Genomic DNA, 14,842 nt, shown 5'->3' with positions numbered 1-14,842 from the left:
AGAGCTCACTTAATAGACCATTACCATCGGCTTACATGCTTATTTTTTTTCAACTCCTCCTGCATTTTTAGCCCCTCTCACTTCCCTTTCCCTTCCTCTTCCCCTCATCCAGAAGGGCTTCTCTCCAGGGAATAGGAGATACCTGTCAGCCCAAACTGCATAGTGACAGGGGAACCGTCAATCTGTTGCCTTTTCCAAAACCTTTCTCTGACCAGGCTTCATATCTAGCTAGAGTGTCTGCCATGTGCTCCACACAAACAGAAAGGCTGTGATTAACCAAGTGATTTGTATCCCAGCAGCTACCTAATATCGGCTTCACGTAAATCAAGAGTGCATTTATTTATCAAGGTACATGACTTAAACAGGTGCTCTGTTACATTTAAAACGCTCTGGTTTGCTCCCATAACATTTAATCCCTTTGAATCTCTTTAGCAGCTGAAGCCTTAATGGACTAAACACATCACATTTTGCAAATGAAGCAAAAATCACCCAAGCTCCCAAGCCATACCTGCATCTTTTTCGATTTGAATTGCCAGTCTTGTGTTGGAATGGTCCGACCTTTTGGTGCTAGAAAACAAAGACACAGCCAGTTGTACAGCCTACTCTGTTTTAAACAAGATTCTTCCAAAGAAATGTTTTTATTTTCTTTTTACTATTTCTTTACATCAGTATCAGTATGCAATACACACTTCTAACCTGCTCATCAGTTTATTCCAAGTGTGTGTACATACTTGTTCCACAAGCACATCAATCAGGTGCCACCAAAACACTGAACAGAAAGAATATTAAACCAGCCTTTCTTCCTTTCTAAGTCTTTAGGCCAATAACTCAATATAACGGGTTTTGTTTATCTGAAAACATTTCTGTGGGTGTATAACATGAAAGGAAAATAAAAACACTTTGTTTATTTAATTTACCTAGGCAGAATGAGAGAAATGAAGATTCCCTGTTCTCATTTCTTAAAAAACAGAGTGAACTCTGGCACTTAGTCCATACACAAGGAAATCCTGTCTCTCTTAGGAATGACAAAGCCCCTACTCCAAATTTTCACTGTACCAGAGGGATATAAATCCCATAGGAGAAATAGTCACAGAATCGAAAGGACTGTAAGGAATACTGGATGGAGCTTTTATTCCTACCCATAACAAAATAAATGGTAAAGTCTGAAGATAAAGAACGAATAAATCAGTGTGGGCAAGCTGTGTCCACCAGAAGGAAGTGGTTGCTGTGGTGATTAGAGGTACTCAACACCAGAAGTCCAAATCATTCACCCAGTATCCATCTCGCAAGCCTTCAGTGTACAAGTGAAAGCCTCAGCTAACAGGAATGCTACAGGAAACATACATTATTAGCCCAAAATATTACTCTGCTAACGGTGCTTTAGGATTCCTTACATGTTTTCTATATACAAGTGATTTACAGGTCTGAAAGGTTGTATGCTAAAGCTATAAATTCATGCTGAAGCTGAGTTGAGGGATGGATGCCACTGATGTCCATTATATTAGAATTTTTTTTTTTTAAATCTACCTTCTACAGCTGACTCTACCATGGAAAAAAAAAACAACAAACCAACAACAAACCAACCAATCTGTGGAAAACTAACCAGCAAACTAGTAGAGTCACACTTTCATGCTGTAGAAAAGGGTAAGGAACTGCTGTACTTTTACTCCCATTCAATTACTGATTTTTACTTTAAAAAAGCATGTTCTTTACTTTGTAATAAATACAGTTAGGAAAGATAGGAGTCGTAATTAGAATTATTTGTAATTAATATTAGGATACCATCTACATACATTAACATTTCATTTGATGTATTATTTATCTTCCTTCCTCTGGTTGGCCAAGTTACAAGAAGAACTACAATTTTCATTTCCCATGTAACAGAAAATGGTAACATGGGGGAGTGGGGGCGGGGTGGTGGTGGTTCCTAAGCAATTCAGAGTATAAAGAATGATTTTACTTCAAAACGCTTGTCAGAATTCTTTTACCCAGATAAACATCCACCTGCAAATGCAATATATGCAAGAGTAAGCATAAAGATTAGGTTGTAGAATTCAAACAATTTTCCATTCTCAGCAGAAAAACATTGCCATTTTCAAAATTGCTTGTGTTAAGATTACAAGACTACTTATTAGCTTTCAGTCCCTCTAAAATCAGTGGTGGCAGAATGAAGTACAAGTCAATACTACTTTTTACTCCAAATTTTTATCAACCTGTAAACCTTTACTGTTTTTGAAGCATATTCAGATTCATACAAATCAAGCAGTACACAGAAAATTCTAAGCTATATAAAGAACCCTTTATCCAGCATGCAACTCTGACTCCGTTTCATTCCCTCCCTTCTACCCACTCCCCCTCATCCCCCCCCACTTTTTTTTTTTTTTTTTTTTTTTTAAGAGAAATGTGGGTGCTGCAGGTGATTCTGTGACAGATGAAGCAGCCTGAATGAGAGCGGGAAGCAGAATGGCTCTCACAAAGCCAAACCAGGCTCTGTTGCAGCTTCTTCCTTCATTCTAAGCACAGTATCAATTTCTTAAACACAGAAAATATGGGCCTCAGGACACGAAATAAGAAAGGATTCAACTCTTCAGATACTACCAGCGATATTTAAAGCCTCATACTGATATTTTGAAGGATAATTTTCATTTTTTATGAACACTGAGGATAATATATACAGTTGATAAAGCAGAGTGAACTACTTTTGTCCTAAGTTCAGTTTACCTGAAGAAATTAACTCAAGGTAATCACGTAGGATTTTAAAAATCTTCCATAATTATTAGTAGCCGTAGCTATGTTTGCAGCTTCTTGAAGGCAACAGGAATTTGCTTAGCATTAAACTCCAAAGCACTGCTCCTTAAACTCCAACCAGCTACATCTTTATTCCTGGTCTTTTTGCTATCAAGTAGGACCTCTTAAGTGAACTTCTTGGACAAGTGGGAGATTTGTGCCGTTCTCCAGTGGCTTCCTGCCTTAAATTTGATTGTTACCACTCATACCAGGTGATAATTAGGTCAGTAATTGGATTTCTTCCTGAACTGCATTATTCCATGCAAACTGAGCAGGTCCTCAGGCACTTGCCCCTAAGAGCAAGTGTCTTTGAATTTCTTCAGCTATTTTAAAGCCAACATATTCCCTAGTTCTGAAATACCTAACTCATGCTCTTTTAGTCTATCATTCATATAGATGCTCAGATAATTTACTGGTTTGTGTGACACTGTTCGTGTCATTATAATTATTGCTTACTTTGCAGAAGGATCAAGTCATTTCCTATGCATCCACTGTCCAAAAATATCATCTTGTTTCTCAACCTGGAAAGAATTCTCCCACCTCACTCTCCCAAATTCATTAGAAGGGCAGAAAATAGACTGAGGAAGATTCAATTCAGGTAGCCTGGTGTGGATACTGAGAATCAGGCAAATCGAAGGGAAAAATTATCTCTGTGTTTATTCCAGAAGATGAAAATAACTGTTCCATCCACCTTGTAGTTGCTGGATTTTGCCCCAAAATGCAAATTCAAGATTTCCAGATTTCCTGCTGTGAAGTAGGGGTTCTCTAGTTTTATAAGAGAACAAAACAAAGGAAAGCAGTCCCCTGTGGGGGAATGCAAGAGACGCTTTTCTAGGGTAGATCCAAAGTTTTCTTCTGTCAGTGTTCAACTAATTTTAATCCACCTTTCCATGACACCTGACAAGTCTAACAGGAAGAAACATTACTGTGCTGCAGCCCTACAATTATTCATGGAGTCTGGGGAAAAAAAAAATATCCATTTGAATGTCTTATGCTGCTGCATTATAAATGGAAGGCTTAACATTAAAAACACAGTAGTAGTAGTAGTAGGCTAAGATATCAAGGCAGGGGGGTGAATGAGGAAACAGCAGAATAAACAAGCATCCATGAATATCTGAAAGATACCAAAGGCAAAAATGATGGTATTAATTGGAAGTGTGAGGATGTCCAAGTAGTTTTAAATCAATTTCATCTAAAAGGCAGAATATTTCAGCATGATTACAACAACAAAGGCTGACAGCCCCTTCGTGCATAACTATGCGCAGGTTTTCTGGGCAGCTGCATGGAAGACATGCTCTAGGTTTAACCCACGTTAATAAGGAAAGATCTTTTATAAATGGAAACAATATCTCTTTCCTGATCACTCATTCTGATTTTTATTCTTCACGCTTTCTTCTTTCCTTCTGTCCTTCCTTTCTCCAGCGCTTCGTCTAGAAATAATAAACAGTGGCTCTGATTGCATTCTAGGAAACTAGAAGGGGTAAGATGTAAAAAAGTTCCAGTTGTTAAAGACGCTGCTGATGAGGGATCCTTTTAAAACAGAGGAGGATTTTACTATCATCGTTCGGTATGTCTATGTTTGCTCTTGTCACTGATGGTGTGCTGGGGCACTGCCATGCCTGGAAGTACTGTGCTTAGTGCAGGACTTTGCATCCCAACTAGGCTTATTGTGCACAACTCAGACTCACTGCCAATTTAAAAGCAAATGTGATCATTACATACACAAAAAACTGCATCTGAAGCACTACAGGTAAGAGTTATTCTTCTGGTTTCCCCATCGTGAGTCATACAGACATCATAGGGATTGTGCTCATCTCTGGGCCCAGAGACCTGCAGGATTCAGACTCTGGTGCTTCCAGAAAAGGCAGCAAAATGGGCCCATGAGGGTGAAGAGACAAAAACTTTAGAAATTGTAAGAGGTTGGAGAGTAAAAAGGAGGCAATGAGAAAAGTCCTGGGGAAGTTTTCAGCAGAAAAAGAGAGAGAGAAAGATCAGACAGCTAAAAAATATATACTGAAGTGTTGGAAGCTGCTCCAGCAAGCGTGCCAAGATGTTTATTCCCCTTACTCCACACAGAGAGATGCAAATTGCTTCAGCAACATGAAAGGAGGAAAGGACAGCAAAGTATTTCAAAATTCATTCTTAATATTCTTCATGCTGATAAAGTGCTGTTAAGCTTTTCCAGTGCACAGTATTATAACAGCATACTTTTATATTTTAACTGCCACTTTCAGACTTGAGGTGACTACTTACAAACAAAAGTAGGAGATGGAGACTGAGAGGATGTATGAGAAAGAATAAAACAAACACTAGGAAGTGATGTTTTAAAAGGAAAGCCTATATTAGAAATACTAGTTCAGATCATTAAGAGCTTCTCCATATTTACAGATTTCTCAGCAAAAGGTGCAGGAAGACAAAACAAAAGCTAATCAAGTTGTTTCAGTGCCATTAAGCTGGGAGTGAAGTATTAACGATACCACACTAAAAAATAACAAAAATTTTACCACTACTCTACAATTGCACAAAATCCAACAGGGATAAATTTTAAGGTTTTTTTTTTTTTTATATGATTATTATTATTGCAAGAACTGTTGAGAAGGCTGATCATTTACAGCAGTCATTATGTTAGTCCCTATAGTACTCTTCAGATTGAAAAAGTCTCCCAGCACATGAAGAATATGGTATTTTGAGAGCAAAAATTGCTAGTCGAAAGATAAAAAGTATTTCTCTATCATTCATCCAGTATTTATCTACCGCCAATTAGCACAGGGCTTCTGGGATGATTCTCAGTGGGAATGATGATAGAATTCTGTATTTTTCTCAGAAAGAAGTGAGAGAAATTTCATATTTTGCTCTTCTGAGCAATCAGGCAATTTGGGTCCAGTATATTCCCTAGCATATCAAGACACAACTGGGACTTGAGCTAGTTGTAGCATGAATTACTCCCTGCTGCTTTTGGTTTACAACTTGCACATCATTTGTTCGAATGAACATCTTCTCTGCAATGTCAACTTTCCACCTGTCTTTAAATCTTGACAAAAGTTGGACAAGTAATCATCCTCTTGAATGAAAGATCTGAGTTTACCACTCCTAACCTCAGCCTGCTCCTAAATGTTTGATTCAGTTAAATCTAAAACAGGAGGTGATCTATGTTATAAAAGTGAATGGGATCAACACTTGCTCAGAACTCGCAGGAAATGCACTTGGACAGGTTCCCAACACTCAACACAACAGAAATTTCACAGGTTTATTTGATTTCACTAGATTTATATAATTTGGAAGCCAAGCATTAGAAGAACAGCTGATAAAAGTTTAGAGTCACTGCACATCCATTTAAGCACTTAAAATATTACCTGCTTCCTAACTCTAATTTATGAGTCTATTCTCATCTTTCTCTTCCTCCTTGCTGTTGTCTTCCTTTCTAAACATCTTTGTAAATCCTCTTCTATTGTGCTCATGATTTCTTCTTGTCTACAGGTCTGAATTCCTGCTTATAAACATCTTCTCAGATTTACCACTGCATGCATTTTGCCTCTTCGCCCATCCCTTTCCCTTTTCATTTATCCCGCTTGTGGTTTTGATCTCTGCTTGTGTTCCTGCCTGGTCTCAGCATGGATTCTTTCTCTGATGCCTCCCTTCTGTCTTTATTCTGTCCTCTTAAAATGATTCAATGAACTGGAGTTGTGAATGCATCTTTAACTCTGCAGGGAACTACAGAGCATTGAATCAGAATGCACTCCCAATTAATTATCACACATATGGCTCCTATTCAATTAGCCTCAATTTGTTTTATTGACTGCCACAGGCAAAATTTGAGAAGAGGAGTTGTTACCAGTTAAAGAGATACCACCAAAATGCAGAAATACAGCTTTGAAATTTCTGTAATCTCCCCTGAGTTTAAAAATCTTGACAACTTGGAAAACACTGATTTTAATACCAGTTCTATTCAGCTAAAGGACTGTTTTTCCTCACCTGTTTTTTCCCAGATAGCTAAGACTCCAACTGTGATGTCAAGCAATAAGGTGAGGCCTAGTTTGGCGAGAACGTGTATACATCTGTGCTACAGCAAGTGGCCAAAGAGGCATACATCCTCACAAGGCCACTAGCTAAGGGGAAGATGACTCAAAACAAGAGGGGGACATGATTTCTAGCAGAGTTCTCGGGCCTGAGGCTTTACCTGAAGCAGCATCTCACAGCCCTGCACTGAAGGGAATTAAAGACTCTCATAGTAGTCCAGCATTCCACATACAAGTTCAGTGGCAGCGCTGATGGTGTGCAATGTGAAGATGTATACATACAGGCCTAGAGCAGGGAGGAAAGAGGCAATGGTCTCAAGAAGACAATCAGCTGAACAAGCTTAACGAGTAGCACACAATTTCAAAGACTCGTGAAGAGTTAAGACTGAAGTACAGACAAGTTACTCAAAAGTTCTGGTTTTCTCTGTTCTTTCCTGCAATGCCAAAGCCATCATCAGGCACAACCTCCCAAAGAGTAGCCCATACTCACTGTTTTGATAAAGGAACATTTCTTTTTTTTCCAAAAAATCATCTTTGCTAGGGAAATATTCCAGTTGTAAGGGAAGACTAACAAAGGAAAACCAGCAGCAATCTCTAATGTTTTCAGCTTTTGCATCACTGTCAGTTGGGGGGGGATTGCTGCTGTCAATAGGAACATCATGCCCATGGGATCCCCTACTGCCAAACTAGACTGAGCACTCAAGGATCTAAATCCCTTTGAAGTCATCAGAAAATCTCAATAAATTCAACATGCCCTGTGAAGAGGGAACGGGCAACCTATTCTGATTTGAAGACAATGCATCAAAAATTCAAACTAAAAGCTGTTCCTTCATTGATTCTGTTTGTTTTGAGTTGTAAGTCCTGGGCACTAATGAATGTCCGTTCTGGTTTAATCTACATGCTGAAATTTGCACTATTTTGCTGAGTTATAAACTAACTTAACACTCAATAAAAATCTGGAAAAGCCCTGAGACCAATCCACTAAAGACCTCTTAAAAGAGCCACAGTCACCAAAAGGACTAAAATAGATACAACTGAGTAATAACCACATAGGAACTGTAGTCTCAGTACTGTAAAATCTTGCAACTGGAATACAGTGCTTCTTTCTGATCAGCTTATAAAAACAGCATAGAAACAGAAGCAGTCAGAGACAAATGCAAAAATTAGCATAAAAATAGAAGCAGTTAAGAAGAAACTAAAAAGATAGCAATGAACTGCAGAACTCATGGCTGAGCTTTCAAGCTGGTGGCTGGAAATATTCAGAAAAATTGAACTCTGAGAAAGGGGAATTGGCAGTGACAGAGTCAGAACACAACATTTCTCAAACAATATTCAAGGAAATGAGGCAAACAGTACATCTGGGAGGAAAAGTGTCCTCTTATGGTTCAGTCACACAATAATTGTTGACTTCTGAGGTTAATGTACCTTTCTTTAAAGTATTCATTATAAATCAACGTCCAAGACTACTGAACTATAAACATTTGCTGCAGTTGTTCTTCTGTAAACATCACTACTATGGAGGTCCAAGAACATGTGAGAAATCAAACAACACAGCAAGAAAAGACAAAAAAAAAAAAAAAAAAAAAAAAAGGCCTTGCAGCTCCCAAGCAAGGCCCACTGAAAGTTATGGGTGAATGGCATTTCATTTTGTGTTTGGACCAGGGCTTTTGGCAGCTGCACCAGATGAGCAGGCTCACAGGAAAACCAGATGCCCTAGGGTACGTTAAAAAATAATAATTTGGAAGTGGAAGGCTTGTTATTTTATGGGAAAAGGGAAAGGAGCAGATGGGCACTTTTCACATCTCCTTTTCCCACACACGTGCACAATGTGAGGTCAATCCTAGTTATGCTCACATTGGGAAAACTCTCCCCACTCCACCTGCAGGCTGTGCATGATGGACAAATTATGTCAGACAGCAGGATAGAAAGAAAGTGGCAGCTGCACTAAATCTAAGACAGGGCACGCTCTCCTCGCCCCCTATCCCCAACTATATGAACCTGTTTGCCAGACGACAACGAGCGAGCAAGAACATAGTGATGCGCTTGAAGAAAGACTTGCTCACATATTCTCAAACAGAAAGAGGCATTTGGTAATACTGTTCTGAAGTAACTGGCAATTTAATCACAGCCTCTTTTGGGACACTAACTAATTTAGTCACACCAGACAGTAATTCACTAGGGATCTTTCAAAGCAAATGCAAGCTGTCCCTTACCCAAAAGCAGGCACCAAACCAGATGACCAGGGAAGAACAGAGGCAGGAAAGAGCACGAGAGTGGGGAGAGGTTTGCAGGCAGTTAAAACCCCAGAGTGCTGGTGCACTCAGAGCAATCTTGGGATTAGATCTGCTGGGGAATGAAAGTATACTTTCTGCTCTGTTCTGTTAGTTCCCATATCTGAGATACAAAGTGAGATAAGAGGAAGGGAAGAAGAGAGAGACAAAGTAGTTAAGAAAGAAAGCAAAGCAGTGGAGTGGAACAACAGCATTTCAACCAAAGCTACACTTTTAAGTGTCTATACATTAAACAAGATTTACTGCTATTTCCTTTTCTCTCTCTGACATCTACAGCCTAATCGTTCCAACAGCTGTGAAAATAAGGAGTGAAACAGGACTCTTCAAACTGGGTAGCAGAACTCAGGCTGACGGCAGGACAAACCCAAACTCTTTTTAAAGAGAAAATTTCTCAGAGTTGGACTCCCATGGGACAACCAGCTCCTGAGTGAAGGACATCTTTTTGACTTTCTACCCCTCTCTTTTCAACAACATTAACAGCAAAAGCTGTAAAAAATGGTGGTATGAAAGGTCATTCTTTTGCAACCTCCCTTCCCTATTGCCTGATTTCTTTCTTCTTCTTAAAACCACCCTTCCCTTTCTCCCCAGAAAGATCCCTGACCTCTGTGATACATAGCTGTGCCAGGCTTCATACTGCAGTGAGCCAGAAGTGTACACTATAAACCAGCATATGTCAGCTCCAAGGAGGAACACCCATGCTCTGTGCACACACTGCCAGAGCACAAACAGGCACAGCATGGTTCCTGAATTTGAGGAGCTTGCTAGGAATTTCACAGTTTGCTTACCGTCAAGAGGAACTTTTTTGTTTTGTTTTGATTTTTTTTTTTTTTAACCCATCTCCCAAGAAAACAAACAAGCCATCATCTGCATTCCCTGAGACTTTCAACTCCAAATCACACCGTCCAGAGTGGCAAATGTCCTGTAAGAAACCTGAGAAACCCAACTTCTGGGCAGTCAGCAAAAAAAAAACTGGGACTAAAGGTAACGCTGGGGACTTAAGACATCAGGTTGTGACAACCAAGAGAACGCTTTAAGACACAGATGGAGAAGCAGCTCCCTGTCCAAGCAACTTGCCTAAGAGCCCTTTTAATAATGTGGAGCTCTCTGCTTGTTAATGCCCAAAGATTCAGTTCTGGATTCACTTTACAGAAAATGAACCTGATGCTTTTAACTCAGCTAATTTCACACTGTTGGCCCAAATGAGATGAGAGAAAATGGAGTGTGCAAAAATAGGTTTTGCTCAAGTGAAACAACAAAAGAATGTAGTTTGATTGACAGCAGAGAAGTGTGCAAATACTGATAAACAGGATAGATGCAACCTTATTACTTGGAAGAGAAATAAAACCATCATATTTTAAGTTAAGACATGTAGCTTGCTTGCCAAAATTGTCTTTGGTTAGTGTAGTTAACAAGTTAAACTATAAAAATATAGCCATGAAATAACTATCTGTGTAATCTCATATAAACATAAATGAGCATTTGAGTAGCTAATATAAATATGATAATTTAATGTAGGCATCAACATGATAAGGAAGTGTTTGAAAATGAATATGCAAAATAGGCAAAACAAAAAAGCTATATAAAGCACACTGGAAGTAGCTTTCCCCTGAGAAGAAGTCTCTGTCAAAAGGTAATGCGTATAAATTGCAAAAAAAAAAAAAAAAAAAAAAAAAGTCAAGGTTGCTTCATCTATCCCAGACTCCATTGTACTGAACCTGTAACTGTCCATGAATATTGCAAGCCAAATTTAGCAAAAGTAACTGTCAGTGCATTCCAAAAAGACATAACTTGCCTCTGTGCATTGTGTTTGGTCTTGCAGCACATGAAAACTCAGTGTGTGTGTCCTGCTCTCTAAGACACTGCTGCCCAAAGAAAGGTCAGTGGAAGAGACAGAACAATCTTCCCTTCCAGTTCAAGTTCCTGAGCCTATTTAACTCCACAGCTCCGAAAAAAAGTAGTCAAGCCATGCTTTTGATTTTTTAGATACTGAAGGGTAAAGATTTAAGGCAGTAAGACAACGCCAGTCTCACTTTATTCGATTATTTCAAGCATTTTGTAGGAAATTTTCCTACTTGAAGTACAATATTATTTCCTTCCCCTGAATTTTTCTATCTTATCATTGTGTCCCTTTAATGACCCTGGAATTTTTCAGTCCAGCTGTCACTCACTCTGCTCAGTTCTTCACATGAGCAATGAAATACTGAAGTGCAAGCAAGGCAAAGAAGAGTCAGAACTGCTAGGGACAAAATAAACATCAATTTAGGAGATGCATACTGTGGAATGCATAAGGTTCAGGCAAACATTTATTTCATTTTGATGATTATCTGAGTGTTCTACTTACTACTACTACTGAGGCCGCTTACTATTTCTGAACAGTTTTTTTGAGGGAAAGGTTGTGAGTTTTGTGTTTTAAGTGATAAGACCAAAAGATGTACCACAGTTTCTAACAAACAGCAAAGCACAATTCTTTCACAGCTCTAACTTGAGCACTCACATTGAAGACAAAGCTGTAATTACTGCTTATTTTGAAAAGACAAACAGCAGCAGTTTAAAGCATTAAAAATGTTAAATTTTTTTGACATGGGGTTTTATTTTCAAAAATGATTAGCATCAGCTTCTTTACTTCCTCTGGAAGGAGTCACTGATTGTCTGTACAGATGAAAACAAGACTCTCTAATTTAAGCATCAACCATCATCTCCTGGAATTCCTTTGAATATCTTCCGTTCATCTTGTCCCAAAAGCTTTAGACCAACTCAAAGCAAATTAAAATGTTCCTATCTATTTCCTTCTACATTAACCTACAGATATCACACTAATCTAAATACATGGAAGTGATATGCCTACAATTAATGAGTCCAATTCTCTAACCCTCACAGAGAAAAGAAGCCACGTGCCTTCAAAATGCTCTGGTTGAAATGCAGTAAATACTCAATTCTCCACTTCCTACTATTCAAATTTCTGTCCAAAATGTAAAGCTGTCTGTGGGATTAACAGTAGCTTCCTGCCTTTCCAAGACTACTCTCAGTGAAATGAACTTGTTGACCCAGAAAAGGATGTGTGACAAAGAATTTTGTTAAGCGTACAAAGCTCAGCTTGCTCCAAAAGCTTTCCACAAATCTCATCATACTCAGAAGCTTTATTTAACTTGGCTTCGTCTCTGTAATTTCTTTATACATTTATAGATATTTGCTTACTAACACAAGTCAAATTCAAACAAAAAAATAAAACTCTTCAGACACTCATCAGATCCTTTCCCCTAAAAGATGGAGGAAGCTATCACTGTCATTTCCAGTTCTGAATTCTGTCAAGGTGCTCATGGTATCGAATACAAGATACGTGATAAATGCACAAGACTTCTCATTGCTCTGACCAAATCCTACTTTGGCCAATACAGTTTTCACTTCGTGCTTCCCATCGGTGTTCTGCAGCTGCCACATTTACTCAGAGCCCAGTTACATGTTGGTAGGCATTCCTTCTGAAAACTACTTCCAGTTGAATAAGACTGTTCTCTTTTATCTGCTACTCTTGTTGGAAACCCTTCAATCCCCATTACCAAGCACTCTGAAATCCAACAGGGTAAAAGGAGCAGCAGCTCTTTATTCAATCTGTTCAATATTCTAAGTCTATGTCCTCATGAAACTGCATGAATGACAGCTAAATTCCGACAACAAATTCTTATGTCAAACTCTAAGATCAGATGTAGCAAGTAATTACAATGCACACTCATCATCACTTCTCTGTAAGAGTTACCTGCCACATCCCAGTGGTAACATTTAATCAGGCCAGTATAAAATATATTAATGCAGCCTGACTTGTAGTGCCAAAGGCTTAACAGATTTAGTTGCTAACACTAGCTAGTAAGACAAAAAAGGCTGACAACTGGGAGTTTTACCGTTTTTTTTTTTCACAGCTTTGTTATTGTATGCCTGTAAAACAAATGCAATGTGACAGCTCATCTGTAGCATACTGATAATTGTTTATATACATTGTTAGAAACAACGGAATGAATATGAAATAGTAAAACATCAGAATCAAGATTCAGAAGATTAACTCCTCATGGCTTACAACAGTTTATGGAATATCTTTGGAAAGAAAAATACTTCCAGAAATAAAATGAATGAGAGCAAAACCTTTAAAAATAACTTTTGAATAGTCTTACTTGTAGTTTTTCTCCCAGAACTTGATCGGTCTTGCGTATGATGCAATAAAGATGACACTACCAAGAAATGGACTCAGTGGAGTAGAAAAGACTGAAGTGGCCAGAGTTTGGAAAAAAAGCATGGCGGAGTCTGAAAAGTGCAAGTTAAGGTAACACAAATTATTTAGTCATACTTTCAAACCATTTTTGAGGCAATTCTTAAAACCATGTTTGCCTTTTTATTGCTTATCTTACCAAAGAGGTAGAGGGAGAAGAGAGGAAGTCAGGCAGTGCCAAATTGCCAATTACCAGCATGTAATCCATGTCTTTTCAATGTTGCACTATTGTAATGGAGGTGACAAGTTTGAATAGAGAACTTGGTCTAACCTCTGCCCAAGGACAGATCCTGATTGTAGCTAGAGCAGCGCCTTTTCTGTCTACTGAACATATCTTCTATAACACAAGATTCTTGAGAGTCTGACAGAAAGGATTTTAAAAAAGTAATTATTTTTATGGAAACTCTTAGTTCTCTGCATTGGAATCATCCTACTAGAGAGGCTGACATTTCATTTTGTGAGTTTCTGCTTCTTTGGAAATTAGCTAGTATGTGAAGAAACAACTACGCCTATACGATCCAACTTACTGACTTAAAAGCACACTTTCAGGTTAGCTTTTATAAACAGTTTAAAATTTCATGCTGATTTAAAAGTTAAAAAAATGTTCTGCACTTAATGCTATTTGAAATACGTAGAAAATGAGAGGATGAGGACAGAGGAATAGAAAATACCATGCAAACACTATAATAAATGCATAAATCAATGGTTTACTTTAAATTCTTATTCTAGATTGCTGGAAAGCAACTTAGGTGACGGATAAGGACACAGCAAAAGATGAGTATTAAAAGAAATATGATTTCAAAAAAAATGAAACAAAAAACAGGCAAACTGTTAGGCATTAATTCTTTTTTAACTTATACCAGGACCATGAAATCTCAGGAAAAAAGTTCTCAAGTTGGTGTAAGTGACAACTTGTCCTTCCTTACACTTCCATTGGAAGGAATGCACTAAATATAGAAGCCACAGACAAAGGGGCAACCATCAAATATAGCAATCAACTCATTCTAAAAATCAAGTCAAATCGCTCAATAACCAGAGCCTTTTAGTTCTAATAATGTGTCCTCCACAGTCTAAGTCTGTACAGTAAACATCTTTACAAATGTAGCATCATTTGCAATACAATATTTCCATTAAAAGGCTAACCAGGCATGCTTTCAAAGCAATTTGCAAAATCTACAAACAAATATTTGCCAAAAGATCTCTCTCAAATCCCTCAAACATATTAAAAGAAAGTGGTCCTGAATGGTGTCTTTATGCATTAGTGAACTTGCAAAATGAGCTGCCCTTAGAGTCTAAAGTTCAAAAAGTGACAGAGAGCACAGAGCAGGAAGCAAGTACACCAAAAGTTAAACTGTCACATTACCCTGTAGTCATAAGCAGCATTGACTGTAAAAGATGAACAAGTATTTACAAGTGTCAGATAAGGGAAGGAGGCATGGGAGCTGAAGAGACAAAAAAGAGCAAGGAGAACAGATAAGGACAGTAAATCAAGT

The 14,842-nt window shown here is 38.3% G+C and overlaps 1 protein-coding gene across 7 annotated transcripts in view; it reads right to left on the bottom strand.

The window, feature by feature from the left end:
- The window catches only part of PCNX2 (pecanex 2), a 153,158-nt gene that overhangs the window by 37,630 nt on the left and 100,686 nt on the right, over positions 1–14,842 (bottom strand). For all 7 annotated transcript variants that reach the window (XM_085219727.1, XM_085219725.1, XM_085219723.1 and 4 more), the window contains 2 exons: positions 13,255–13,384; positions 509–567 (listed from right to left, as the gene is read on the bottom strand). In XM_085219727.1, the coding sequence (XP_085075853.1) occupies positions 509–567; positions 13,255–13,384 (189 nt within the window). The remainder of the gene's footprint in view (positions 1–508; positions 568–13,254; positions 13,385–14,842) is intronic.

Source organism: Meleagris gallopavo, chromosome 2 (genome assembly GCF_905368555.1).
Source record: "Meleagris gallopavo chromosome 2, MGAL_WU_HG_1.1, whole genome shotgun sequence".
Classification (NCBI taxonomy): Eukaryota; Metazoa; Chordata; class Aves; order Galliformes; family Phasianidae; genus Meleagris; species Meleagris gallopavo.
Note: the sequence above shows the minus strand (reverse complement) of the source record. Positions and strands in the feature narration are given on the sequence as shown.